The following is a 27443-nucleotide window of genomic DNA, read 5'->3' as shown; positions in this document are numbered from 1 at the left end:
ATTCCGACACCAAAATCCATACTCCTACAGTATGGCAGCACGTTTGTCGGTTTAATCCTAATTGGTGGTGTTGCAATGTGTTGCCATTAACAGTGCCTCTGAAGTTGGAAGGGAAACCAAGGCCTCTCTTCCTGCATGGATTCACAACACTAATGGGGTGTCATGATGATTCTTCAGCACACCGAGTGATCCGTCAGACACTACCCAGCAGGGGGCTCATAGTGACTAGTGAGAGTGATATGGGGGCTCGGTGGGAGAGCTCTACTGACACCCCTAGGCTGGTTTAGTGTCATTAGCATTAGCAGCACAGCCAGCGTTGTTCTCGGTTTAACCTCCCTCTCTCTTAACTGCTGTACTGGATGGCTAACCTGTCCTGGAAATGCCAGCTAAGCCCCCAGTCTGTGCTCAATGCAGAAGCTCTTAATGCTCTCTCCCAACACATACACCTCCCTCTTTCTCTTCCTCTCTCGCTCTTTCTGCCACGCTCCCACGCTTGGGGAACAAGGCTCAACCGGTGGTGGTGGAGGAAGAAGGACTGGAGTGTTTAGTGCTGTCGTCACTGCTCTTGATTGTTTGACCCTGGGAGAAAGTTCTGCCACAGGGGGAAATATGTGTCTGAAACCGAGGGGCTGGAACAGACAGAATAGGAGAGGGATACCACGAGCGTGAGAGCCTCGGCTCAGGCTTTGACCATTCAGCTACCGGACGCCAGTGAGTATGGTGTGAGCCTACATGTAAATTAGTGTAAGTTAGTATGTGTAGAAGAAAATATGTGAGTGTGTGTGTATGAGTGTATGTAAGAATGTGGGTAAGTGCTATGCCTCTGAACAAATTGTCACATCATTGCGACATCACATCACCTTGAGTTACACGTGCATTAAAGGTCTCCGACCTCCATTGCCTTCTAACTAAGTGGTGATAATTGCAAACAATAACCTTTAGTCTAGGGAACATAATATTCCAACTGAATTTATATCTGGTGTGTGTGACCAAAAATATCATAATGGATTAACCTTCTGTTATGCTATGACTCAACCTGGGTATTCATTTGTGGATGTCTATCAATGTATTACGAATTTCAATTTGTACAATATGTTATGAATATGCAACATTACCAATTCCAATTTGCTGTGGCTAACGTTAGCTAGGAGGTTAACGTTAGCTAGGCTAGGGCTTAGGGTTAGGGGTTAAGGATAGGGTTAGGGATAGGGTTAAGGATAGGTTTAGCGAGTTAGGTTAAATGGTTAAGTTCAGGGAATGTTCGAAGCGGGCCCTAATGGCTCAGTAATTGCTGTGTTCAGTTATCAAAAGCACTTTGATGAGTTTAGTTAATTGTGATGGATGCAGGGCATGAAAGAAGTTCAGATAGCTTTTCAGAAAGAAACAAACTGGGCAACGCAGGCCTATTCAGCTAGAGCCTCAATTTCCAGCAACAGACAAAGGCAGGCTGGGTGAGGCCGCTGTCAAAACAGTGCACAGAGGTACTTAAAATAACTACCAGTGTGTTTTAATATATTACCACCCTTGCATGATTCACTATTTCTTTAAAAAAATGTTGAAATTTAGAAAACACCCCCAAAACAATCACACCAAAGTCAGAAAATGGCCAGGACTTAATCAATCAGAATTCAAATTAATTTGGTTGGAGGCAGGTGATTCTCGTTTTCCTGGTAATTTCTCAACTGCGGTAGGTTGCCTACATTGTGAAAACAGCCATTCAACCAGTTTTGAAAAGAGAAAACAGAATATTCTGCTCCATTGCACTTCATTGTAAAGTGCAAGGGAACCAATATATAAGTGCGCAACTGTATGTAAATGCAAGTTTGATGAAAGCTCCTCTACAACTTCTGCATCCCTCTGTTAAAACGACCCATTAATTGTATTATTATAGTGAACCAGATTGACCCAGACACAACTGGGTGACACAAACACAAAAGGGGGAAACACAAACACACACTTACGCCTACATTTGCCAGGGGCAGGTGTGTCAAGTCGGGCTGGATAGGATATAGAATAATATTCAATATGTAATCCCCTGTTATCTGCCCGTGTGACAGAGACCTGCTTCCTGTTGCGAAGGTATTTCAATCAGATTAAAGACGGTATTAATCCAGAGACAGACTGACTCCACTCCTAATAACCAGTAGACACACACAGCATTATCCACAGCCTTAGCAGCTGCTTTATCAGTCTCTACTCTTTTTAATAGATGTTCTATTGTGCAATACAAAAAAAGAACTGTTCCAAGAAATGTATCATTTCATTTTCATATACATGCCACACTAAATTAGTGAACTGACTTGTTTTTTGGGGTGAGGGCCATGAACCCAATCAATATTATATATGAAGTGTATAGAACATTTGTACATTAACACCTGCTCTTTCCATGACATAGACTTACCAGGTGAATCCAGGTGAAAGCTATTATCCCTTATTGATGTCACTTGCTAAATCTACTTCAATCAATGTAGATGAAGGGGAGGAGACAGGTTAAAGAAGGATTTTTATGCCTTGAGACAATTGAGACATTGATTGTGTATGTGTACCATTCAGAGGGTGAATGGGAAAGACAAAAGATTGAAGCGCCTTTGAACAGGGTATAGTAGTAGGTGCCAGGCGCACCGGTTTGTGTCAAGAACTGCAACGCTGCTGGGTTTTTCACACTCAACAGTTTCCCGTGTGTATCAAGAATGATCCACCACCCATTGGACATCCAGCCAATTTAACAACTCTAGGAAGCAAGTCAGTATTAGGAAGGTGTTCTTAATGTGTTGTCCAGCATATCCATGTTGCCGTCGTTATTCCGATTTGGCACATTGAGACAATTATATTTTATTCGCATCAAATCAGCAGTTGTAATCTTAATTGCTACGCCTGTAAAAGTAATCCCATTCATCATAAGGTACTACTTGTACTGAACCATACTATTGTATTGAACACCAAGTAACCATGGTGACTTCCATGAAATTTCAACTGAAAATGTGAGAGAAAAAAAACTGTACATTCTGTATTTCTGTTACTAAGCAAGCATAGTATCACTGAGCATGCATGATCTCAAGTAAAGAAATCTTTGGGCATACATCGTGATGTACCTGTAATTCAACTCATGATTCTCTTGCGCTGTTAGGTCAGAGAGGTCAGAAAAGACCTTCCAAACACACAACTTCAGACACATCGCCCAATTCTCACACTGAACCTTATAGCTACACTGAGCAGCGTGTGCATGTTTACACTCAAGCCACAGGTGGCATCTAAACACACTGTCATTTAAACAATAAATAGCAAACAGTAAAATATATTAAAGTAAGATTCTATGACAGTTGGCCTCCCGAGTGGCGCAGCGGTCTAAAGCACTGCACCGCAGTGCTAGAGGCGTCACTACACTACCCGGGTATGATCCCGGGCTGTATCACAACCGGCCTAGATCGGGAGTCCCATAGGGTGGAGCACAATTGGCCCAGCATCGCCCGGGTTAGGCGAGGGTTTGGCTGGGGGGGCTTTACTTGACTGATTGTGCTCTAGCGACTACCTGTAGCCGGGCGCCTGCAGGTTGACCTCGGTCGTCAGGTGAACAGTATTTCCTCCGACACATTGGTGAGGCTGGCTTCCGGGTTCAGCGGAAGCCAGCCGGCGGTCATGTTTCGGAGGATGCATGACTCGACCGTCACCTCCTGAGCCCTTAGTGGGGTTGCAGCGATGAGACAAGATCGAAATTGGGGAGAAAAAATAATAATTGATTCTTTGACAGTAAAGTTTTGAGAGCAGTAAAGGTGTGTGACCAATCGAGGTTCTGACTCCTGAGAGCAGGAAGGAGGGTGACTGACACTCAGTGGACACTCGTAGGCAGAGCAATCTGATAAATGGACCTAGCAACAAATGACTAGCCTGGGTGCCAGTCTGTTTCTGCTCTCATGTCAACTCCCTATGGCAATGTCATGCCAAACATGTTTAGCATGACAAGGAGGGGAATAGTAAAATAGACTGGTACACAGGCTAACAATTGACGAGCACTGGCCCCAGGCTAATCAAACTGCAGTCATTTAATGTGATCAACAACATAAAACAAAACAAACATGAAAGGATTACCAAAGGGAGTAGTTCATTAGTCAACATTAGTCATAACGAATTACGGTAAATAACACAAGTTGCCTTGTGTAAGTCATAGGCCTAAAAAACGTCAGAGAAAGGAAAATATTGAGGATTTAAAAAGTTGATTATACAAGGAGCCAAAAAAAGCTTTCAGGCACTGAGAACACTTAATGGACACTGAGGTGGGGTTTAACAAGAGAGGCCGCAGTGAAAGTCATGTTACCCGGGCTGGTTACCGTAACTGCCTTGGCAGAAGGCTGTTAGGAGTGACCAAAGATGGACTAAATAGTTTGTAGCAGTGGTTCCCATTCAGGGGTACTAGGCCTATCCACAGGGGGTACTTGAGAAGACTCATAAGACCCTAGTCCTACTGATAAAATGCATGAGGGGCTACTTCAGGGGTACTCTGGGCAGAGCAAAATTCAGCAGGTAGTAAAGTAACCAAAAAAAGGTTGGGAACCACTGGTTTATAGTATTAGGAGGACTAGCGGTGAATGCCAGGATGTAAACAAAGGGGAAACGGTTGTCAACTAATGCTGGACCGACTGTACTTCATATTGGAAAACAAACTATCTTAATCACTAAAGTGTTTTTGGATCCTGGTTACCTAAATGCTGTCAATAATGATTTGCATATAATACAGAACTTAACATCCGGTCTCTGCTGGATTAAGTTATGAAAATGTAACACCGCTATTTTGCTGCTGGTTTCTGTGGGTTGCAGTTGTGGCTGAGAGACTGGAGGCTCAGGAGGCTAGAGGAAGATGTTGACTCCATGGGGGTTGTTCCTCTGCCAGCTGGCAATAAACACATCCTACCATGTCATCAAAGGTAGGCCAGAGTTCAATCAAACTCTCACTGTGGGGAATAGCGGTCTTGCTTCTTCAGTTGCCTCAACATGAAACTGCAAATACTGTGTGACCACTGGTATCATGTTATGGTTTTAGTAATTAACCACTTATACCAAAATTACAATGCCACCTGGCCTAATAAAGAGAACAACGCTACTTATGGTTGAACCGCTAATGAACATAAGTCATTGACATTTAATTTAAGTAATTTAATTGTAGAGCCATTGACCCCAAATCTGTGTCTGTTGATTGACAGCCAGCCTCTGTCTGGGTGGGTCAGACATCTTTGCAACGGTGAGCGAGAACAGCCCCGTAGGAGAGTTCATAGCGAACCTCAGCATCATCGGGGACCCTACAGGAGTCAATAGCATCCGCTTGTGCCTCACCGGAGAGAACGCCAATTGGTTCTACCTTGAAGGGAGAACTATCAGGCTAAACTCATCCGTTTTAAGAGTCCTGGATCGAGAGGTAATAAGATATCACGCTGTTGCTGTCCTTCTGTTTTAATTCTTATACCAGAAAAAAACAGTTATCAGTTTTGATTGAATAGGATACATTACTATCTTTGAAAGTTCATACTTAACAAGTATAATTAATAGCTTTTTTCTCTCCAAGCGCCATGGATCTGTTTTGATGGCAGCATTAACATGTTATGAAGATGACATAATACAGGTAAGGCATCTCAATTACTCCATCTAAACTAGGCCTACAGCATGTTATTCCCAACCTTTACATTTAGAATGTGAACTGACTCAAAATGAAGGAGAGGAAACACCTACACTGAGTTTCTGAAAATACTGTTTTCTTTCTCTAGAGTGAATACAGGGTCATAGTTGAGATCCTGAATGAAAACGACAACAAACCAAGGTTCTTTGAGAAGACTACACAACCACGTTACATAAGTGAGGTAAAGAAACATCTCTAGATCACACTTTGATAATATAGATAATCTTGTGTTTCAGATGCATAATGACAGGTCTTCTGTATTTCATCAATCCTCAGCTCACTGCAGTCAACTCTGTAGTCTTCACCGTCAAGGCCATCGATGCTGATGGAGACACCATCACCTACATCATCGACAGAGCCTTGGTATGAAAAATGGCACCAACAGATAGGGCTGCCATGCTTCTATCTCTTAAGAAACTTTGCAGTATTTCGTTTTTTTATGTGTTATTTCGTACATTATTATCCCCCCCCCAAAAAAATGTTATTACATACAGCTGGGAATAACTTTTGGATATCAGAGCGGCAGTAACTCACCAGCATTACGACTAGGAATACGACTTTCCAAACTCAGATCCTTGTTCGTACCCCCCAGGACAATTGAACTGATTCCAGAGGCTGATCCAAAACACTGCCGGTGGAGGAGAGCTACTCGGAGTGGACTTCTAGTCCGACTCAGGAGGCCTGCACACCACCCACCGCTTCCGAGTATATTACTTGCTAATGTTCAGTCTCTGGATAATAAAGTTGATGGGCTCAGGGCGAGGATTTCCTTCCAGAGAGACATCAAGGACTGTAACATACTCTGTTTCACGGAAACATTGGGATATACTGTCTGAGTCCATACAGCCAGTTGGGTTCTCAGTTCATCGCGTAGACAGGAATAAATATTCTTTCCGGGAATAAGAAGGTCGGGGTTGTATGTTTCATGACTAACTACACATGGTGTAATTTAGATAACATACAGGAACTCAAGTCCTTTTGTTCACCCGACTTAGAATACCTCACAATCAAATACCGACCTTATTACCTCGCAAGAGAATTCTCTTCGGTTATAGTTACAGCCGTGTATATTCCCCCTCAAGCCGACACCACGACGGCCCTCAAATAACTTCAGTGGACTTTATGCAAACTGGAAACCACATATCCTGAGGCAACATTTATTGTAGCTGAGGATCTTACCAAAGCAAATTTGAGAAAAATGCTACCGAAGTTCTATCAACACATTGAATGTAGTACTCGTGCTGCTAAAACACTCGACCACTGCTACTACAACTTCCGGGATGCCTACAAGCCCCCCCCACCCCCCCCCCCCCCCGCACTCCCTTCGGCAAATCTGATCATGACTCCATTTTGCTCCTCCCTTCCTATATGCAGAAACTAAAACAGGAAGTACCCGTGCTAAGGACTATTCAACGCTGGTCTAACCAATCGGAATCCACACTTCAAGATTGTTTTGATCACGCGGACTGGGATATGTTCCGGGTAGCCTCCGAGAATAACATAGACGAATACACTGATACGGTGACTGAGTTTATCAGGAAGTGTATAGGAGTGTATAGGAGACTATTAAAACCTACATTAACCAGAAACCGTGGATAGATGGCAGCAGTCGCGCAAAACTGAAAGTGTGAACCATCGCATTTAACCATGGCAAGGTGACTGGGAATATGGCTGAATACAAACAGTGTAGTTATCTCCTCCATAAGGCAATCAAACAGGCAAAATGGCTCAGACACGAGACGTATGTGGCAGGGTCTACAGACAATCAAAGACTACAAGGGGAAAACCAGCCACGTCGCGGGACACCAATGTCTTGCTTCCGGACAAGCTAAACACCTTCACCCGCTTTGAGTATAACACAGTTCCACCGCCACGGCCCGCTACCAAGGACTGTGGGCTCTCCTTCTCCATGGCCGATGTGAGTAAGACATTTAAGAGTGTTAACCCTCGCAAGGCTGCCGGGCACAGACGGCATCCCAAGCCGCGTCCTCAGAGCATGCGCAGACCAGCTGGCTGGAGTGTTTATGGATATATTCAATCTCGCCCTATCCCACGCTGCTGTTCCCACATGCTTCAAAATGTCAACCATTGTTCCTGTACCCAAGAAAGCAAAGGTAACTGAACTAAATGACTATCGCCCCGTAGTCCTCACTTCTGTCATCATGAAATGCTTTGCGAGACTAGTCAAGGATCATATCACCTCTACCTTACCTGACACCCTGACCCACTTCAATTTGCATACCGCCCCAATAGATCCACAGACGATGCAATTGCCATCGCACTGCACACTGCCCTATCCCATCAGGACAAGATGTAAGAATGCTGTTCATTGACTATAGCTCAGCATTCAACACCATAGTACCCTCTAAGCTCATCATTAAGCTCAAGGCCCTGGGTCTTAACCCCGCCCTGTGAAACTGGGTCCTAGACTTCCTGATAGGCCGGCCCCAGGTGATGAAGGTAGGAAACAACACCTCCACTTCGCTGATCCTCAACACTGGGGCCCTACAAGGATGCATTCTCAGCCCACTCCTGTACTTCCTGTTCACCCATAACTGTGTGGTCACGCACGCCTCCAACTCAATCATCAAGTTTGCAGACGACACAACAGACGTAGGCCTGGTTACCAACAATAACGAGACAGCCTACAGGGAGGAGGTGAGGGCCCTGGGAGTGTGGTGCCAGGAAAATAACCTCTCACCCAACATCATCAAAACAAAGGAGCTGATTGTGAACTTCAGGAAACAGCAGAGGGAGCACCCCCCTATCCACATCGACAGGACCGCAGTAGAGAAGGTGGAAAGCTTCAAGTTCCTCTGCGTACACATCACTGACAAACTGAAATGGTTCACCCACACAGACAGGGTGGCGCAACAGCGCCTCTTCAACCTCAAGATGCTGAAGAAATTTGGCTTGGCACCCAAAACCCTCACAAACTTTTACAGATGCACAATTGAGAGCCTCCTGTCGGGCTGTATCACCACTTGGAATGGCAACTACACCGACCGCAACCGCAGGGCTCTCCAAAAGGTGGGCGGTCTACCCAACGTATCACCGGGGGCAAACTACCTGCCCTCCAGGACACCTACAGCACTCGATGTCACAGGAAGGCCAAAAAGATCATCAAGGACAACAACTACCTGAGCCACTGCCTGTTCACTCCGCCATAATCCAGAAGGCGAGGTCAGTACAGGTGCATTAAAGCTGGGATCGAGAGACTGAAAACAGCTTCTATCTCAAGGCCATTAGACTGTTAAATAGCCATCACTAGCACATTAGAGGCTGCTGCCCTATATACATAGACTTGAAATAACTGGCCACTTTAATAATGGAACACTAGTCACTTTAATAATGTTTACATATTTTTCATTACTCATCTCATATACTGTATTCTATCCTATTCTACTGTATCTTAGTCTTTGCCGCTCTGACATTGCTCGCCCAAGTATTTATATATTCTTAATTCCATTCCTTTACTTTAGATTTGTCACGTTCCTGACCTGTTTTCTGTTGTTTTTGTATGTGTTTAGTTGGTCAGGGCGTGAGTTGGGGTGGGCATTCTATGTTATGTGTTTCTATGTTGGGTTAAATGTGTTGCCTGATATGGTTCTCAATTAGAGGCAGGTGTTTGACGTTTCCTCTGATTGAGAACCATATTAAGGTAGGCTGTTCTCACTGTTTGTTTGTGGGTGATTGTCGCTGTGTCTGTGTTTTGTTGCACCACACGGTACTGTCTCGTTCGTTCATTCGTTTTTCCTGTTCGTGCGTTCTTCGTTTTATGTAATTCACAAGTTCAGGTCTGTTTAACGTCGTTTGTTGTTTTGAAAATTATCAAGTGTTTTTCGTGTCAGTGTTCGTCTTGTTTAATTAAATCATTATGTATTCATCACCCGCTGCGTCTTGGTCCACTCTCTCAACGAAAGACGACCGTTACAAGATTTGTGTGTATTGTGTGTATTGTTGTGAAATTGTTAGATATTACTTGTTAGATATTACTGCACTGTTGGAGCTAGAAACACAAGCATTTCGCTACACCAACAATAACATCTGCTAAACACGTGTATGGGACAAATAACATTTGATTTGATTTGACAGTATCATGAGTTTGAACTTACAGAGAATCAATATGGGACCGTGTGTGATAGAATTGAGAGAGTATGAAGAATTAATTGACAGCAGTCAAACTGTATTTTTACCAATAAAACTCCTCGCTCTCTAGTAGGCACTTCACCACAGTGTTGAATCCTGTTGTCATGTTCCTGTTTATTTCAAACAATGACCCAATATATCCACTTATAGTGACAACCCAACATCTATTCAAATGAAATCTATTTTAAATACTCCTGTACCTCCTAACCTTGCTGATTACACCTCTGTGTCAATCGCTCTGTAGACCATCTGTGCACTAAATTAATGAGCATTCATTTCCATGTTTCCTCTCATCCCAGCCTGATGCCAGCTACTTCAGGATAGACCTGCCCAACAGTGGTAAAGTGATCCTGGACAAGCCATTGGACTATGAGACCAAAACCCAGCTGCAGCTAGTCATCTACGCTGTGGTAAGACCTGCTACTTATCAGTACTGGGTTCGAATAGTATGTGTTTTCTTTCAAATACATTGAGTGTCTGATTGAGCTTGTCTGAGGTACCAGACGGACGGGGTTGCACTTCTTGGACTATTTAAGTGAGCTCATTGAGTCAGACATGCTCAATCAAGCACAGCTGAAGAATGTTAAAGAAAACAAATACCATTTGAACCCATTTCTGCTACTAATCCCCTTTTTCATTAATTAACAAGAACACATTGAGGCCATAGGCCAATAATTCTGAAAGCCAGAGGCTATTAATGTGTACTCCCTGCCTAGTCATATAATATAATTATAATCTGAAAATATGTAATCTATTACTATGCCACTGCCTGACTAGACATGTATTATAATCTACTCAACTATTTATGAGTAAAGCCATCCTCAAATACTCTGTGGAGAGCAACCGATCATAAATAGTTACAATGCATAGCACATTGCATCTTACAGGCAGCATCATTCTCAAATGCTGCGGAAGGACATGGCTGGGCTGAATACTGGTCTCCCGACCATGTCTTTTGTCTTCCCTTACAGAAAAAGCACGAGTTTCATGTGATTTTGTGTGATCTCATGTGATCAAATGTAATTTCATGGGAAGTTAATGTAATAACACGTGGCAGCATAAAACTACATGTGACAACATGTGAGCACATGGAAGAACATCAACTCATGTGAAACGAATGTGAAATAAATGTGACAACATGGGGAGGAAACATTTGGACATGCAATACCATGACACGACACATGTAGTGACTGTATTTTCTTGACTGTATTTTTAACAAGGTTGGGATTTAATTTTAAGTCCAAAGTGTAGCAATACAGTCCAAATCGGTTACTGACACAGACACTGTGGCATAGCAGCAAGATCGGAATGCTGTGAACCAAGAGGTTGTGAGTTCAAATCCCAGGTAAGACATGCTGAATAATAATTGCTGTATAAATAAACATACACAATGTAGTATTGTTTGTTAAAGTATGTCAAATATGTAAGTTGAAAACACCATGTTAAAGGTGTTGTGTGTATCACGACTCTGGATGTGGCCCAGATGCAGACACAGGAGGCGGATAGTTAGATTCTCCGAATATTTATTATAACAAAGGTGCAGGCAAAGGGCGGGTCGAGGACAGGCAGAGGATCGTAGTCAGACTCAATCAGGGACAGAACGGCAGGCAGGCTCAGGGTCAGGACAGACAGAAAGGTCAGCACCGGGAAGAATAGAAAACAAAAACTTGAGAACAGGAGAAACGGGAAACATGCTGGTAAGACCTGACAAGACGAACTGGGAACAGACAAACAGATAACGCAGGTATAAATACACAGGGGATAATGGGCAATAATAGGAGACACCTGGTGGGGGGGTGGAGATAAGCACAAGACAGGTGAACAGATCAGGGTGACAGTGTGTGTATCATAACGACTCATTATTGTTCGCAGGGCATCACCTGTGAAATCTCATGTGATCATGTGAACATCCACATGAGAAACTTCATGTGAAATATCATCTCATGTGAAGTATTCCAAAAACACATGGTTTCACATGTGCAAAACATGTAAAAATGTCAAATGTGAAATTGTGATTTTCCACATGTGAAATCAATGTGGTTTTTCTGTAAGGGTTTGCTCTCAGTCTTGCTAGGTGGAAGAGTTTTCCATTATATTGGGCATCATTACTGAAGCTTAGATAAAATAATAAAAAGATCTACTCCAGGAAACCAACACCAAGGAGTGGTACAACACTTCCGCCTCTCTGACTGTGAACGTGAAGGACGGGGACGACCAGTACCCTCAGTTCCTACCGTGCACACCTATCTCCCAGGACAACAACCACGCGATTGTCTGCACCAATCCCATCTACGCAGTCAACATCACAGAAAAGGACCAGGTCATGACTACTGCGTAGTTCTTTCATTGTAGAATTTGAATTATATGGGAGATGCATACTGCATACACTATAGATACATTTTTTTATTAACCCTTAATATATTAACCAGGAAAGACACTTGAAGTTAGAAATCTCTTTTGCGAGGGCAACCTGGCCGGAGTCAAGATCTAACAATTGATTGATTGAACAATCCATTTGGATTCTAAGATGCAGTAATTCTCTGGTTTCAGGACATGTTGCTGAGTTTCTCTCCTGGTCCAATTCATGCCGAAGATGGAGACAGAAGCCTTGATACGCCTTTGCTCTACTCCATTCTCTCAGGTGTGGGCCTACCTAACTAATCCATAGTCGCCAATAGGCATTTTCAAGACCTATTGAGAGGCCAGTAGACCATGTTTCTTTTTGAAAGGATTGCATTGCAGCCTTACACTTGACAGAAGTGTATTTACCTGTAACACATGTGCCTCAGGTGCTGACAAAAACAGGTTTCAGATTGACAACCAAACAGCAGAGATCACATTGACTAGACGGGTGGAAAACAGACACCTGACACCTACATTCCGACTACGCATCATGGTAAGAAAATCTTGAATGAAACAACGATAAAAGCACTAGTATCAGTAGCGTGCCTAATCAGAAAGTCACAAATAAGACAATAAGCGCCGTACTAAGAGCCTTTTAAAATCTAATTTGGTAACCAAATAGACCTGAAATGGGATCTTCCTGGACTGTTTGACATTGAAAACACCAATCAATCATCTACAGGCATCTCAGCTGAATGACCCAAAGAAGTACAGTGTGGCGACAGCACTGGTCCGGGTGCTAGCAGAGAACCGGTTCCCTCCCCTCTTTAACAGAACCACGTACAAGGGCTTCATCGTCGAGAGCTCCAGTCCTGCCACCCTCGTCTCCACCTATGGGAACGAGGTGCTTCTCATCCAAGCCATAGACCAGGACTTCGTAGATGTAAGCAGTGGGACAATGTGTGTGTCTGACTACATTTAGTTAGTTTAAAAGGGATAAAAAACAAAATTATTTTCATCCCATCTTGGTTCCTGGTACATCCTCTCTCTGTTCACCTTCCCTCCATTTACAGGGGGTGAATCCAAAAATGCATTACTCTCTCCCGCCCACATCAGCCACAACTGCACTGTACCACATCACCCAGGAAGGGGTTATCATCGCTAAGACCGACCGCCTACGACCCTTCGAGAGGCACATCCTAGAGGTACGATCATAGTCAGACAAATACATACTGAACAAAAATCAAAAATCAAATATAAAACGCAACATGCAATAAGTTACAGTTGATATGATGAAATCAGTCAATTGAAATAAATTCATTTGGCCCTAATCTATTTATTTCACATGACTGGGAATACAGCTATGCATCTGTTGGTCACAGATACCTTCAAAAACGGTAGGTGGGTGGATCAGAAAACCAGTCAGTATCTGGTGTGACCACCATCTGCCTCATGCAGTGCGACACAACTCCTTCACATACAGTTGATCAGGCTGTTGATTGGGGCCTGTGGATTGTTGTCCCACTCCTCTTCAATGGCTCTGCGAAGTTGCTGGATATTGGCAGGAACTGGAACTCGCTGTCGTACACGTCAATTCAGAGCATTCCAAACTTGCTCAATGGGTGACATGTCTGGTGAGTATACAGGCCATGGAAGAACTGGGACATTTTCAGCTTCCAGGAATTGTGTACAGATTCTTGCGACATGGGGCCGTGCATTGCCATGCTGAAACATAAGGTGATGGCGGCGGATGAATGGCACGACTATGGGCTTCAAGATCTGGTCACAATATCTCTTTGCATTCAAATTGCCATCAATAAAATGCTATCGTGTTCGTTGTCCATAGCATATGCCTGCCCATTGCATAACCCCTGCCACCATGGGGCACTCTGTTCACAAAGTTGACATCAGCAAACCGCTCACCCCCACGACGCCATACACGTGGTCTGCGGTTGTGAGGCTGGTTGGATGTCCTGCTAAATTCTCTAAAACGACGTTGGAGGCAGTTTATAGTTGAGAAATGAACATTCAATTCTCTGGCAACAGCTCTGGTGAACATTCCTGCAGTCAGCATGCCAATTGCACACTCCCTCAAAACTTGAGACATCTGTGGCATTGTGTTGTGTGACAAAACGGCACATTTTAGAGTGGCCTTTTATTGTCCCCAGCACAAAGTGCACCTGTGTAACAATCATGCTGTTTAATCATCTTCTTGATATGCCAGACCTGTCAGGTGGATGGATTATCTTGGCAAAGGAAAAATGCTCACTAACAGGGATGTTAACAAATTTGTGCACAACATTTGAGAGAAATAAGCTTTTTGTGCATTTTGAACATTTCTGGGATATTTTATTTCAACACATAAAACATGGGACCAACACTTTGCATGTTGCGTTTATATCTTTTTTCAGTGTAAAAACCTGGATTTGTTAAACAGGGACAGTTGGTTTTACTAGTCGTCCCGGGCTAACTGTATAGCTAGGTTAAGCCAATAAGTGGTCCAGTAGTAATACAACTGTAGGTAACACACACATTGAAATTAACTTAAATTAAGATTAGGGTTAGAAATACACGTAGAAGCCTTTTGTGGCTCGAATCTACAGTTCTCTGTAATATCATTATTTATCCTATAGGTGGTCGCTATGGATGAGGAATCAGGTGAGGTTGCTAAAGCCTCAGTCGACATAGAGCTGCTACAAAGAGGCCAGCCAGGTAAGTACTGAGCATTACTGACACGTCAAGGGGGAAGGGATACACACACAGTATCACCCATACACACACAGTATCAGCTCTTTGACAGGTAGGGAAAGTCACAATGACAGTACTGTGCACACACAACATATGCATCTGATCAACACTGGTTAATCCACTAGGGCTCTCTGAATGTCAACAAAGAACAATACTATTTTCTTACAGTGTAGCCTGTAGATGCAGGAAAGACATCAATTGAACTCGACCAAAACAATGGAAATGCCATGACATGCCAGGCAACTTTACTCACGCATCCCCCATGGGGGAAAGATCCAGAATCTTCTCATTGCCCCCCCATCAAAAGTAGTCTACAGTTAGACTTTGGTATTTCACACTATTTTGAGATAAAAATCTGAATATAGTGCTTGTATGGATGTCAACCCCAATACATGTCATTGTCACCAACCAACCCCATTACACTTAAGATGTCAATATGCCTAGCTATGCTACCAGCTTACACGAATGGCAGTTAACAGAAATATTTTCTAACCCCGAAATTGACGATATCTAAATATTATGCAGCAAAAACAGGCAAACTGTTTAGTAACCACATTGTGGGCCTGTTAGAACACAAAAATCATGACGGATTTGACAAACATCCACTAAGATCAGTTTCTGGGATGTGCGCAAAATGATGGCGTCCTTGTTCTTTCCCCCACGGTCTGCATTCCAAATGATTGACACCCTTGATAAAGATGAACAAAAATGACTGTATAAAATATATAATTGAAAAACGGAGCTACAGTATATTGTATGTTCCAAAAACAAAGGGAAATTATTTTATTTTATACTAATTCGTTTTGCTCAGAGAAAGAGATTTTGTTTTACAAGTAATATAATATATATATTTTAAGCTAGGGGTCAAAATTATTGATAACCTGATTTCAATACCTTATCTTGCGAGGATAACGGCAGAGGCTTTCTAAAATGTCCTTTATATCCTTCCTATGCGCTTATGGACTGCCCTCTTCAATTCAAACCACAGGTTTTCAATGAGTTTTAAGTCCGAAATAAGATGGTCATTGCAAAATGTTGGTTTTGTGGCCAATTAACTATTTCTTTGTGGCTTTTAATGTGTGGTTGATCTATTCATTAAATATTTGTGACCTTATTTCCATAAGAGGTGATAAGAAGCATAATCATTTATCCATGCTGGACTACTTAGAACAAACCCGAATGACATAATGCATTTATTCTTTAGCTACACTTGTCATATTTAAGTGTGATGTTGAAGTTATTGTCTTGCTGGAAGATCCCACTTATAATCTCCCAGCCCCCGCCCCCCCCCCCCCCCCCCCCCCCCTCTCTCCCCTTCAATGCACGGTCAATCACGCCACCCCAGACAACATGAATACAATAAGATGAGTTAAGCCAGTCAACTGGCTGAACGTCAAGCTGCTCGAATTCCCCAGAATGTATTTTCTCCCCATTCAAAGAAGTGTAGCCTGAGCGACTGCTTACAAAACAGACACAAACTTTCTCTTCGTCTGGGCGTCAGGCACAACGTTTGGATGAATGAGTAGGACTCCGCAGGGCTAATGGCACAAACCGGTGCAAAGTGAAGACAATGGACCAGTTGTGTGGGCAGTTGGACTTCATACGCTAAACTGTCTCTCCTATCCCTCCATCCTTTCCTCCATAGTTCCACGGACACCTTTCGGAGAAGAGCGGTTGTTCAGAGACATGGATGTGAGGATGGCTGGAGGTATCATGGGTGGGATGCTGCTGCTGTTAGTGACCACCCTGTTCCTGCTGATCCGATGGGCCAAGAGGAGACGGAGACGGGACCCGGCCAGACGAGGGGCTGTCACCCTGGGGAAGCACCCCAATGTGGTATGGGCTGCTCCATGTACACATAACACACACACTGTATCCACACACATGACTCTCACACACACACAGGGGCAACTAAAGCACGCACACAAGTGAAAGAAAGATATTGATCCAGGTGTTGAAATATTGAATGACCATTTGCTGGCCAGTTGCGACTGAATGAAAGCCCAAGAATGGCAAAGACAAGTATAAGCATGCAACAACATTTAAACCCACTGAGTAATACAGTCGAACACAATGAAGCAACTGAGGATAGTTCGCGTATACAACCCTAAACTGAGCTAAATGTGCCATTAACCAGGTTTTCATCCAACCTATTTATGCACGTTATAAAGAAAAACGTTTTTGGTGAACTTTCCAAATGTCGACAAAACCAAATACGCTACATAAAGTGGGATCTTTTTGTGTCGTCAAATGAATTATGCGAGACATGCTGGAGGAAACACCTTTATGCGCAAATATTGATACAATAACCATCATGTTGAAGTAAACTTGGAGTCACGTGATGATATGCTGTGTGGTCCTCCCACTATGACTCGGGAAGCTATGCAGTTTATTCGGCTACTGATTAAATAAATGACGATGAACTTCACAGTGTGGTGAAAGTGAACGGGGATCTTGATGCTCCTTTCCAATAAATATCAAAGGGGCTGATTCAGGTGACATGATGATCGATGCTTGACTGCCATTTGACAAATAAAAATATCCTCACTTCTTATCTATAATAATCTCATCACGTAGACTAGCCTACCCGCACTGTATCTGAGAGCTGTTGGCTAGAACGCACGTGCCAATACCATAGTAGGCACATTTGCTTTTTAACACAACAGTTTTTGTGAAAAAAAACTACATCTGATTTTTATCCGCAACAAGTCCATTTGGTCGAAACCACACTGGTGGGAAAATGCACATATTTTCTATATGCAGGTTTTAGAATATTGGTATGACAATCTGTCACCAATTGGATGGAAACCTAGCTACTGTCAAATCTAAACTAATTGACCACTTATCTAAACTACAGAGTAATCCAAGGCAAAACAACATTGGGACTAATATACACTGCTCAAAAAAATAAAGGGAACACTTAAACAACACAATGTAACTCCAAGTCAATCACACTTCTGTGAAATCAAACTGTCCACTTAGGAAGCAACACTGATTGACAATAAATTTCACATGCTGTTGTGCAAATGGAATAGACAAAAGGTGGAAATTATAGGCAATTATCAAGACACCCCCAAAAAAGGAGTGATTCTGCAGGTGGTGACCACAGACCACTTCTCAGTTCCTATGCTTCCTGGCTGATGTTTTGGTCACTTTTGAATGCTGGCGGTGCTCTCACTCTAGTGGTAGCATGAGATGGAGTCTACAACCCACACAAGTGGCTCAGGTAGTGCAGCTCATCCAGGATGGCACATCAATGCGAGCTGTGGCAAAAAGGTTTGCTGTGTCTGTCAGCGTAGTGTCCAGAGCATGGAGGCGCTACCAGGAGACAGGCCAGTACATCAGGAGACGTGGAGGAGGCCGTAGGAGGGCAACAACCCAACAGCAGGACCGCTACCTCCGCCTTTGTGCAAGGAGGTGCACTGCCAGAGCCCTGCAAAATGACCTCCAGCAGGCCACAAATGTGCATGTCAGCATATGGTCTCACAAGGGGTCTGAGGATCTCATCTCGGTACCTAATGGCAGTCAGGCTACCTCTGGCGAGCACATGGAGGGCTGTGCGGCCCCACAAAGAAATGCCACCCCACACCATGACTGACCCATCGCCAAACCAGTCATGCTGGAGGATATTGCAGGCAGCAGAACGTTCTCCACGGCGTCTCCAGACTCTGTCACGTCTGTCACATGTGCTCATGTGGTCAGTGTGAACCTGCTTTCATCTGTGAAGAGCACAGGGCGCCAGTGGCGAATTTGCCAATCTTGGTGTTCTCTGGCAAATGCCAAACGTCCTGCACGGTGTTGGGCTTTAAGCACAACCCCCACCTGTGGACGTCGGGCCCTCATACCACCCTCATGGAGTCTGTTTCTGACCATTTGAGCAGACACATGCACATTTGTGGCCTGCTGGAGGTCATTTTGCAGGGCGCTGGCAGTGCACCTCCTTGCACAAAGGCGGAGGTAGCGGTCCTGCTGCTGGGTTGTTGCCCTCCTACGGCCTCCTCCACGTCTCCTGATGTACTGGCCTGTCTCCTGGTAGTGCCTCCATGCTCTGGACACTACGCTGACAGACACAGCAAACCTTTTTGCCACAGCTCGCATTGATGTGCCATCCTGGATGAACTGCACTACCTGAGCCACTTGTGTGGGTTGTAGACTCCATCTCATGCTACCACTAGAGTGAGAGCACCGCCAGCATTCAAAAGTGACCAAAACATCAGCCAGGAAGCATAGGAACTGAGAAGTGGTCTGTGGTCACCACCTGCAGAATCACTCCTTTTTTGGGGGTGTCTTGATAATTGCCTATAATTTCCACCTTTTGTCTATTCCATTTGCACAACAGCATGTGAAATTTATTGTCAATCAGTGTTGCTTCCTAAGTGGACAGTTTGATTTCACAGAAGTGTGATTGACTTGGAGTTACATTGTGTTGTTTAAGTGTTCCCTTTATTTTTTTGAGCAGTGTATATATATTTAAACATGTCTGTAACGCCATATCAACTACAATCTTTGAGCTCTGACTCCTAAACCAGGGGTTGGCCGGTACAAGTTAAAACTCAGCATATCAGACAGTTTTTCTTTCCTCCCTTCCTCACTCTCTCCCTCTATGCCCCTGATGTCTTTTTTTCACTAATGCTGTTTATGTAGAGCTTAAGGGGGTTCCAGATGGTGAGTTTTCATGAATGCATTGCTTTGACGTATGCAGTAGAGTGATGTTGTGGTTGTGACAGTGAGATGGTGTCATGTGTGTTAAATGTTTACATGTGATGCACTTCCATTGCATAATTATGCAAATTAAAGTATGGCACCTGTGGTTGTACTGTGACGTCGTGGTTCTGCATTGTGTTTTGTTTTCCCAAGATGCAGGAACAAGAAAATGTAGTGCAACTTGAGAAAATGTATTGTGGTGAACTCTGTAAATGTCGGTGATGTGTAACACATGAACCATAATAGTTACATGTACAGTACAGCTCCAAAAGAATTGGGACAGTGAATCTTGTTGTGGTTTTGTCTCTGTACTCCAGCACTTTGGATTTCAAATGATACATCGACGGAGGTTAAAGTGCAGACTGTCAGCTTTAATTTTGCACCATTTTAGGGGACCAAAAGTATTGGGACAAATTCCCTTACGTGTATTAAAGTAGTAAAAAGTTAAGTGGTCCCATATTCATAGCACACAATGATTACAGAAAGCTTGTGACTCTACAAATTTGTGGGATGCATTTGCTGTTTATTTTGGTTGTAGTTCAGATTATTTTGTACCCAATAGAAATTAATGGTAAATAATGTATTGTCATTCTGGAGTCACTTTTATGTTTCTAAAACATTTCTACATTAATGTGGATGCTACCATGATTATGGATCATTCTGAGTGAATCGTGAATAATGATGAGTGAGAAAGTTAGACGCGCAAATATCCTACCCCCAAGATATGCTAATACCATAACAGGGGAGGCTAGCATTTTTGGTGTGTATGATATTTATGTCTCTGTACCTTTCTCACTATCAGGTGACAAAGGGCTATGATACATGGTTTTACATCTAGACACATGAAAAGTAGGAAGTATACGGAGGGTACGGGACAACAGAGGACAAACAGCAGAGGGGCTAATGATTTTGGAGCAGGGGGGAAAGGTCTCAGTTTCCGGGGGTGTAGCCGCGGGGCTATAGCGGCGTGCCAGCGCATTCGGCTTGACCTTCTTGGATACCGGTTGATGCTGCGGAAGCGTAGTGGACCGGTCCTTACTGAACCCCTCCTGGGGGTCCTGGTACACCGTGGGGTTGGCGAAGAGGTCCAGAGCAATTTCCAAGCCCCCAGGAAGATGTCCCGGGGAAGGCAGAGCTGACTTCAGGCAATGAGTGTGGCAGAATGGGCTCAATTGAGGGATTGTGTCGCTGAAGCCAAGAGAATCCCAATACCACAGGAACCTGCAGAGACTCAATTAGCAGGAATTGTATCATCTCGCTGTTGTTCCCCAATACCTGAAGATTGATAGGGGTGGTTTGGTGGGTGACCCGGCCTATAGAGTGCCTGTCCAGCTCTCTAACACCCATGGAAATGGAGAGGGGTTGAGTGGGGATGCCCAGCTCGGACGCCAGGGTAACATCCATAAGACTCATATCGGCCCCCGAGTCGATGAGTATCTGGAGAAACTTGGACTGGTCTCCCCACAGCAGGGTGGCATGGAGAGGGGGGTGAGTAGGGGGAGAAGCAACATTATCCTTAAGACCCATCAGAGTACTCATTCCTACCAATGAGCTAAGTCTCTTGAAGGGACAGGTAGACACATAATGACCGTCTGTCACACCCTGGCCATAGAGAGGCTTTTATTCTCTATTTTGGTTAGGCCAGGGTGTGACTAAGGTGGACATTCTAGTTTCTTTATTTCTATGTTTTCTATTACTTTGCGTTTGTGGTGTGGTTCTCAATCAGAGGCAGCTGTCTATCGTTGTCTCTGATTGAGAACCATACTTAGGTAGCCCTTTTTCCCACCTGTCTTTGTGGGAAGTTGACTTTGTTTAGGGCACATAGCCTTTAGCTTCACGGTTTGTTTTTGTAGTGTTTATTGTTTTGTTCATCGTCCTTTTTATTCAATAAAGGAAAATGTACGCTCACCACGCTGCACCTTGAACCTCGTCTTACGACAGCCGTGACGCCGGCAGTATCGCAATACAGACAACTCTGGGTGTTAAGTCTATGTACGCATTCGGCTGGAGACAGCCTTGCCCTGCCGAGCTGCATCGGCTTGGGAAGGGGCAAATCAGCAGTCTTCGGAGGCTCTTGGAGGAACTCAGGTAAGCTCGGATCCTCTCGGAGACGAAGATGCCGGGGACTTCCAGAGTTCATCAGATGCAAGGTGGGATCCTTGAGTGAGCATTTGGGACCACAATCAAACCTCTTCTCCCTCCTACGTTCCCGTAGCCGACCATCGATCCAAATGGTCAAAGCGATGAGTGAGTCGAGATCCGTCGGTAGTTCCCAGGCGCTTCCGGGTTCCAGGCACCCTGCGCTGGTAGCGTGCGGAAATCCACTGCATAGTCTACCACACGGAGGGAGTCCTGCCAAAGCTGGAGTAACTTCCGGGGAGCCTCTCTCCCGGACACCGGAGCCTCGAAAACTTCTCTCACCTCCGCCACGAATACCTCCAGACTGAGGCAGATGGCGGATTGTTGCTCCCACACCGCCATGGCCCAGGCGAGTGACCTCCTGGACATCAGCGTAATAATGTACTCTATCTTCGAACGGTCCGAGGGGAACGAAGAAGGCTGCAGCTCACAAATGAGAGAGCACTGGGGGAGAAAGGCCCGGCAGGTTCTGGAATCTCCATCGTAGTGCTCCGGGAGAGGTAAGCGGGGTTCCTGGGAATCCGGGGTGACGGGGCTGCTACCAGTCGGGTTACTGAGGGGCATGGAGGTTACCGTTGTGGTAGGCTGCCTAGTAGGCTAACCACGGAATTGCTCCAGCAAAGTGTCCAATGCTAGGACGTGACATTCGGCCACGTCCTGGAACCCTTCCATCAGACCACGAAGCAACTCCTCATGTCTACCAATGAGGGCTCGTTGGGAGGAGATGGCGTTGCGGAGCTGGTCCAAGTCTGCTGGGTCAGTCATGGCCAGTTCATACTATCAGGTTTCAGGTAAGGTGCAGACTGTGTTGAAGTAACAATGTGTATTGCAACAACAGGGGCAGGCAAACGACAGGTCAAGGCAGGCAGGGGTCAATAATCCAGAGTAGTTGGACAAGGTACAGGACGGTAGGCAGGCCCAGGGTCAGGTCAGGTAGAGGTCGGTAATCCAGAGAAGGGGCCAAGGTACAGGATGGCAGGCAGGCTCAAAACCAGGAGGGCGAGAAAAAGAGAGACTGGGGAAAATCAGGAGCTGAGAGAAAACGCTGGTTGACTTGAACAAACAAGACGAACTGGCACAGACAGACAGAAAACACAGGTATAAGTACCCAGGGGATAATGGGGAAGATGGTATGGTAGCAAAGCCAAAACAATAAAAAAAATGTGTCACTGTCCCAATACTTTTGGAGCTCACTGTATGTAATAGTATTGCATATGTAATTATTGTGAGTTTGGTGATGAGGTGAAATACTGACTTGCTTATGTTTTGCATCGTAGACCGAAGCCGATTTATGGTCAGTACCCAATCCCATGTGTAAGCGGAATATCATAGATTCAGTCATAGAATAGATCTAGTGTCTATCTATATGGATTCAGTAAGCTAATGTGTGGTGTTTTAATATTTCGAAAACGGAGTGGCTGCGTGACCAGATTCTCTGGAAGCTTCTTCCCGATAGCTAAACAACCGTAACTTCTGCTATGTGCTAGTTCGGCTGGCCAGAGCTGAAACAGGCTACGCTGGCAAATTTCAATGATGTACTGTCTATCATATCATTTGGTGTTAGGCTACATGTTATGTTGTCATGTAGGCTAAATGCATTTGGTTTCACACCACATTTAGGATGAAGGATATTGCAAAAAAGGTTTGCGTATTGCTTATGTTTGTGCTACTGCAATATCCTTAGTTACAACAGACAGAGAAGGTTGTAGCTACATGTCAATCATGTCGTCTTAAATTAGCCTACAAAGTAGATATTTTTGGGGGAACGCTCGTTCAAAATGCTACAGGGTTTTTATTTCAGCTGTTAAAAAAATGTGTTGCTTAAAGTAACACATGAACAGAATGTGATACGGTTGTTTAGCTCTGTGGAAGAGGCATCCTGGGAGGCGGGGTATGGGCGTGGAGGGGCGGTTTGATCTGGTCGTACAGCCTCCGCTTTTCAAACGTACTGAAATTGCTTGTCCATAATTGTCCAATGTACTTTTGAAATTCCGAACGAGACCAATGAGACTTTTGCGCGGACCAGGACAACGCTGCATCAGTTGGAACATAACAAGTCACAAAGCAGCCATTTCAACTCAAAGCAACCCTCTAAATGCCCCTTCTTTCCATGATCGACAGGTGAACTCGGGCCGGCCCATGATTCCCCTGATCGAGGAGGTCTGCTACCAGAACAAAGGGTTCAGCATAGACTACGAGGCCTCGGGAGGTTCCGAAAGCCTCCATGGGAGACATGGGGTCTACACCAGGAAACAGTCACTGATCCCACCACAACCACGCTCCCACAGCAGCCATCCAGACTGCGGCTCCAGGACTGTAACAGGCGACATGCTGCCTATACTGGTGATGCCAGAGCCCTTGGTTAAAGACCTCACTCCCACCCTCATCTCCAATGGCAGGAAAGCTGACAGCACCATCAGCATGGAGGCTGTGACCAAAGACGAGAAGGAGAAGGAGAGGAATAAGCAGAGGGATATGGAGAAGGAGGAGGAGGAGGGGGAATGGGAGAAGGAGTGGGAACAAGCCGTTGACACAAAAGAGAAGAGATATTCCGAGGGGGAAAGGGCGGATAAGTCGAGAGATGTTTTGGGTGCTTCTAGTGGTACTTTTAGTGAGACCGCAAATGTAAGCGAGGCCTCTGAGGACCAAACGAACACAGAAAAGCCTCAGAGCCACAGGATGAAAACACACCAAATCAGAGATCCCAAAGACGGACACAAAAGCACTTCTGAAGAGGAGTCTGAGACAGAAAACCAATATAAGAATATGCACTCTGTGATCTGTCTTTCAGACGATTATGACATAGCCATGGAGGATGAAGCTGGCGCCAGGTCCCGTTGCTCCAGCATCAGGACGTCGACGGGGGGATCGCAGCGCAAGGGCTCAACGAAACAAACCGGCGACCAAGCAAACAGACGACCAAGTAACCTACAGATGCACCATTCAGACTCACACTCTGGGCTTCAGACTCACATTGAGGAAGATGCAAAAGAACTCAAACCATTTATTCAAAAATAAAACTGACATTATGGAGCCAAACGAACACTGTACACAGACAAAAATGTTTATAAATTGTTTTGTTTTCTCAGTGTTTTTTCTCTCTCCAATTCCAAATGATTATTTTGGGCCTAAAAGAGCTCAACCACTTTTCAGGTCTTGATTGAGTAAATGGACGAATGTAAATCTGAAAACAGAAACGTGTGTTTTCTGTAAAACAGAGTGGAACCAAACTTAATGTGAATGAAGTCATTCTGTATTACTTTCATTTGCAGTGTTGAAGAACTAGTATTTCAGGAATTAAAGTCATAATGAAAGCGCAATGCAATGTAACTACAGTGCTAGGGAAGCTACTCTGGAAAATGTAGTTTACCAAGCTACCAATTACTTCACACTGGAAGAAGTTAAGCTACACTAAAGCTACTCTTAAGAAAAATAAAGTGAACTAAAGTTACTTTGAAAAAGTAATGCACTACATCCAAACTACTATACTTAGTTAAAAATGATCATATCTAAATCTGAAATGCCATAGACTACATATTGCAAGAACAAATCACTCTGGAATCAGATGTTAACAGAATGTGTAGTGACAAATAGGGACACAAAATGTGTTTCAACTGAGAATTAGGCAGGTCTGATGCCAAAAAAGAAAGAAAATTCTCGCCTACTTCACCTATATTTTCTTTTCTCGTTGCAACAAAGTAGCGTGTAGTTCCAGTAGTTAGCTACACTGCTACCTGGCAAAAAAAAAGTTATTAACTACTGAAAACACTACCAAGATTACAATTTTGCTACTGCAAAATGTAATTATATTACTTGTTGTACTACACGTAGTTCACTACTCCCGAACACTGTGTAACTATAGTGTACAGTGATTATGTGGCGTCACTAGTGTTTGCTATAGAGTGTAAACCGATGTTTCATACTGTAGATGTCCACACACGAAGACATTAGTGTTGTTTCAAAAACAATGGTTCAACCCCGCTCGAATGATGTGTTCAGCACATTGCAAATAAACACATTTTGTGATTTCAGTAACTGTTTCTAAATTGTGTTTTTTTAGGAATAACTGGAAGGAACGGATGTATTCCATGTGCAGCTATGACAGAATGATATTGGGTGTATATGTAATTATGATATTTGTGTTAATGTATAATTGTAGCTAGTAATAACTAGCTAAAAACTACAACACTTGTTCTAAACATAAAGGCACACTTTCATTCACTGAGAAAAGTTAGGTTATATTAGGTTCATAGGCTTTTAATTGCCCTTGGGCTTCCTGAATCACTCGTCCTGTCTGCCACGAGGCTCAGCAGCAGCCATGTTGACTTCCACGAGCCTGAACGATTGAACGAGTAGCGCTACGTTCATAAAGACTTCCCTAACAATGGCCAATAGGGAGTGGAGAATGGCCCTGACAGCCCATGAGACGTTGACGAAACACCTGGCCATGGGCTGGAGGGTGTGGCTAAACAGTGCCCCGAACAGAGGTGTGATCACCTGTTCCCCTAGCACTACGACTAGTCCCACCACCAACACCTGTGTGCACACAGGTAAAGACAGGTAAACTAAAAGCAACCTAATATAATATCCTTTGAAATAAGTGAATTCTAGTTATTAATCTGAATATACCCATGCACATCATTATCCATCGGAGAGCAACTTTACCTTGATGACATACTGTGTGATGAAGCTGAGCAGTTCTATGATGAAGGCAGTAGCCAGGCTAAAGGGGAAGCTGATGGACTGGAAGATTCTGCGCCAACAGCTGTGGATCATCTTATTCCCCCTGCGGAGACAAAATAAACCTCAGCAAGATGGTCAATTTAAACATGGATGATGAACAAAGTGTGGCAAGAAAGGTTGCCACTACCTGTGCAGGGAATGGTCACAGGCATCGTCATCCTCTAGGCTCATGCTCTCTCTGTGATGGGGTGACATATGCACAGGTCTGTGAAAAGGAAACAAAAATCTCAAATACTTTATTAATAATCAATCAATAAATTGAATAGTCAATGTGCACAACCAAACAACGCAGAAAATCCAAACAATGCCTGAGTATACATCCTTTGCAAGGGGCTGTGAGCTTGCTTACCTATCCGCCATGTGGTTGTTGGCTGTCCTCTCACCTTCTGCCTCTCTCTGTCTGTCCCCAGGATTTGCATGAGCCCTGTCCTCCTCTCCAGGCTCCTTAGAGAGGGCGAACACACATCACTCACACCACTCTGGACATCAATCACACATCCACAGACTGGACTGCTTTTAATTGTGATTCATTTTCAGTTATTATGTCTGTATGACATGTACTGTATATACTGTAGTACTATCTCTTTAGAAGCACTGTTGCCTTTAGAGATGTGTCCCTTTTATAGAGGTTAAGGGGTGGAACATACATTAGTACTGCAAGACATTAGACATTAGTACTGTAAGTACACCCATTGGTTCGTCTCGCTCGCTGCTGTATTGCCATCTAGTGTCTTGCCCTGGGGGGCCCTTCATAGTGTCCAGTTTCAGGAGAAGATGCTGGAGTTTGTCCTTTTTCAGAGAAAGATCTGTCAGAGAAAATAAAAGAATACATTAACTTTAGCTAAACGCAAACCAAACATTAACGAGGCCTACATTTTGAAGAATAATTTTGTATCCTAGACAGTCAAAGGCCTAGTTCTTAGGGTCATGCTCTGATTACTACCACATGCTG

At 44.1% G+C, this 27443-nt stretch overlaps 1 protein-coding gene across 1 annotated transcript; it reads left to right on the top strand.

Annotated features, from left to right (window-relative positions):
• Positions 1 to 110: 110 nt before the first annotated feature.
• LOC129865307 (cadherin-related family member 5-like) lies at positions 111 to 25779 on the top strand. Its single transcript, XM_055937981.1, has 15 exons — positions 111 to 711; positions 4813 to 4919; positions 5196 to 5407; positions 5555 to 5611; positions 5754 to 5846; positions 5942 to 6028; positions 10114 to 10224; positions 11961 to 12134; positions 12365 to 12455; positions 12604 to 12710; positions 12900 to 13100; positions 13231 to 13362; positions 14791 to 14869; positions 16551 to 16741; positions 23870 to 25779. Exons 2-15 carry the CDS (start codon positions 4853 to 4855, stop codon positions 24764 to 24766), a joined length of 2499 nt encoding a protein of 832 aa, XP_055793956.1. The 5' UTR covers positions 111 to 711; positions 4813 to 4852; the 3' UTR covers positions 24767 to 25779.
• Positions 25780 to 27443: the final 1664 nt, after the last annotated feature.

This window comes from Salvelinus fontinalis, chromosome 11, assembly GCF_029448725.1.
Source record: "Salvelinus fontinalis isolate EN_2023a chromosome 11, ASM2944872v1, whole genome shotgun sequence".
NCBI classification, from domain to species: domain Eukaryota; kingdom Metazoa; phylum Chordata; class Actinopteri; order Salmoniformes; family Salmonidae; genus Salvelinus; species Salvelinus fontinalis.
Note: the sequence above shows the minus strand (reverse complement) of the source record. Positions and strands in the feature narration are given on the sequence as shown.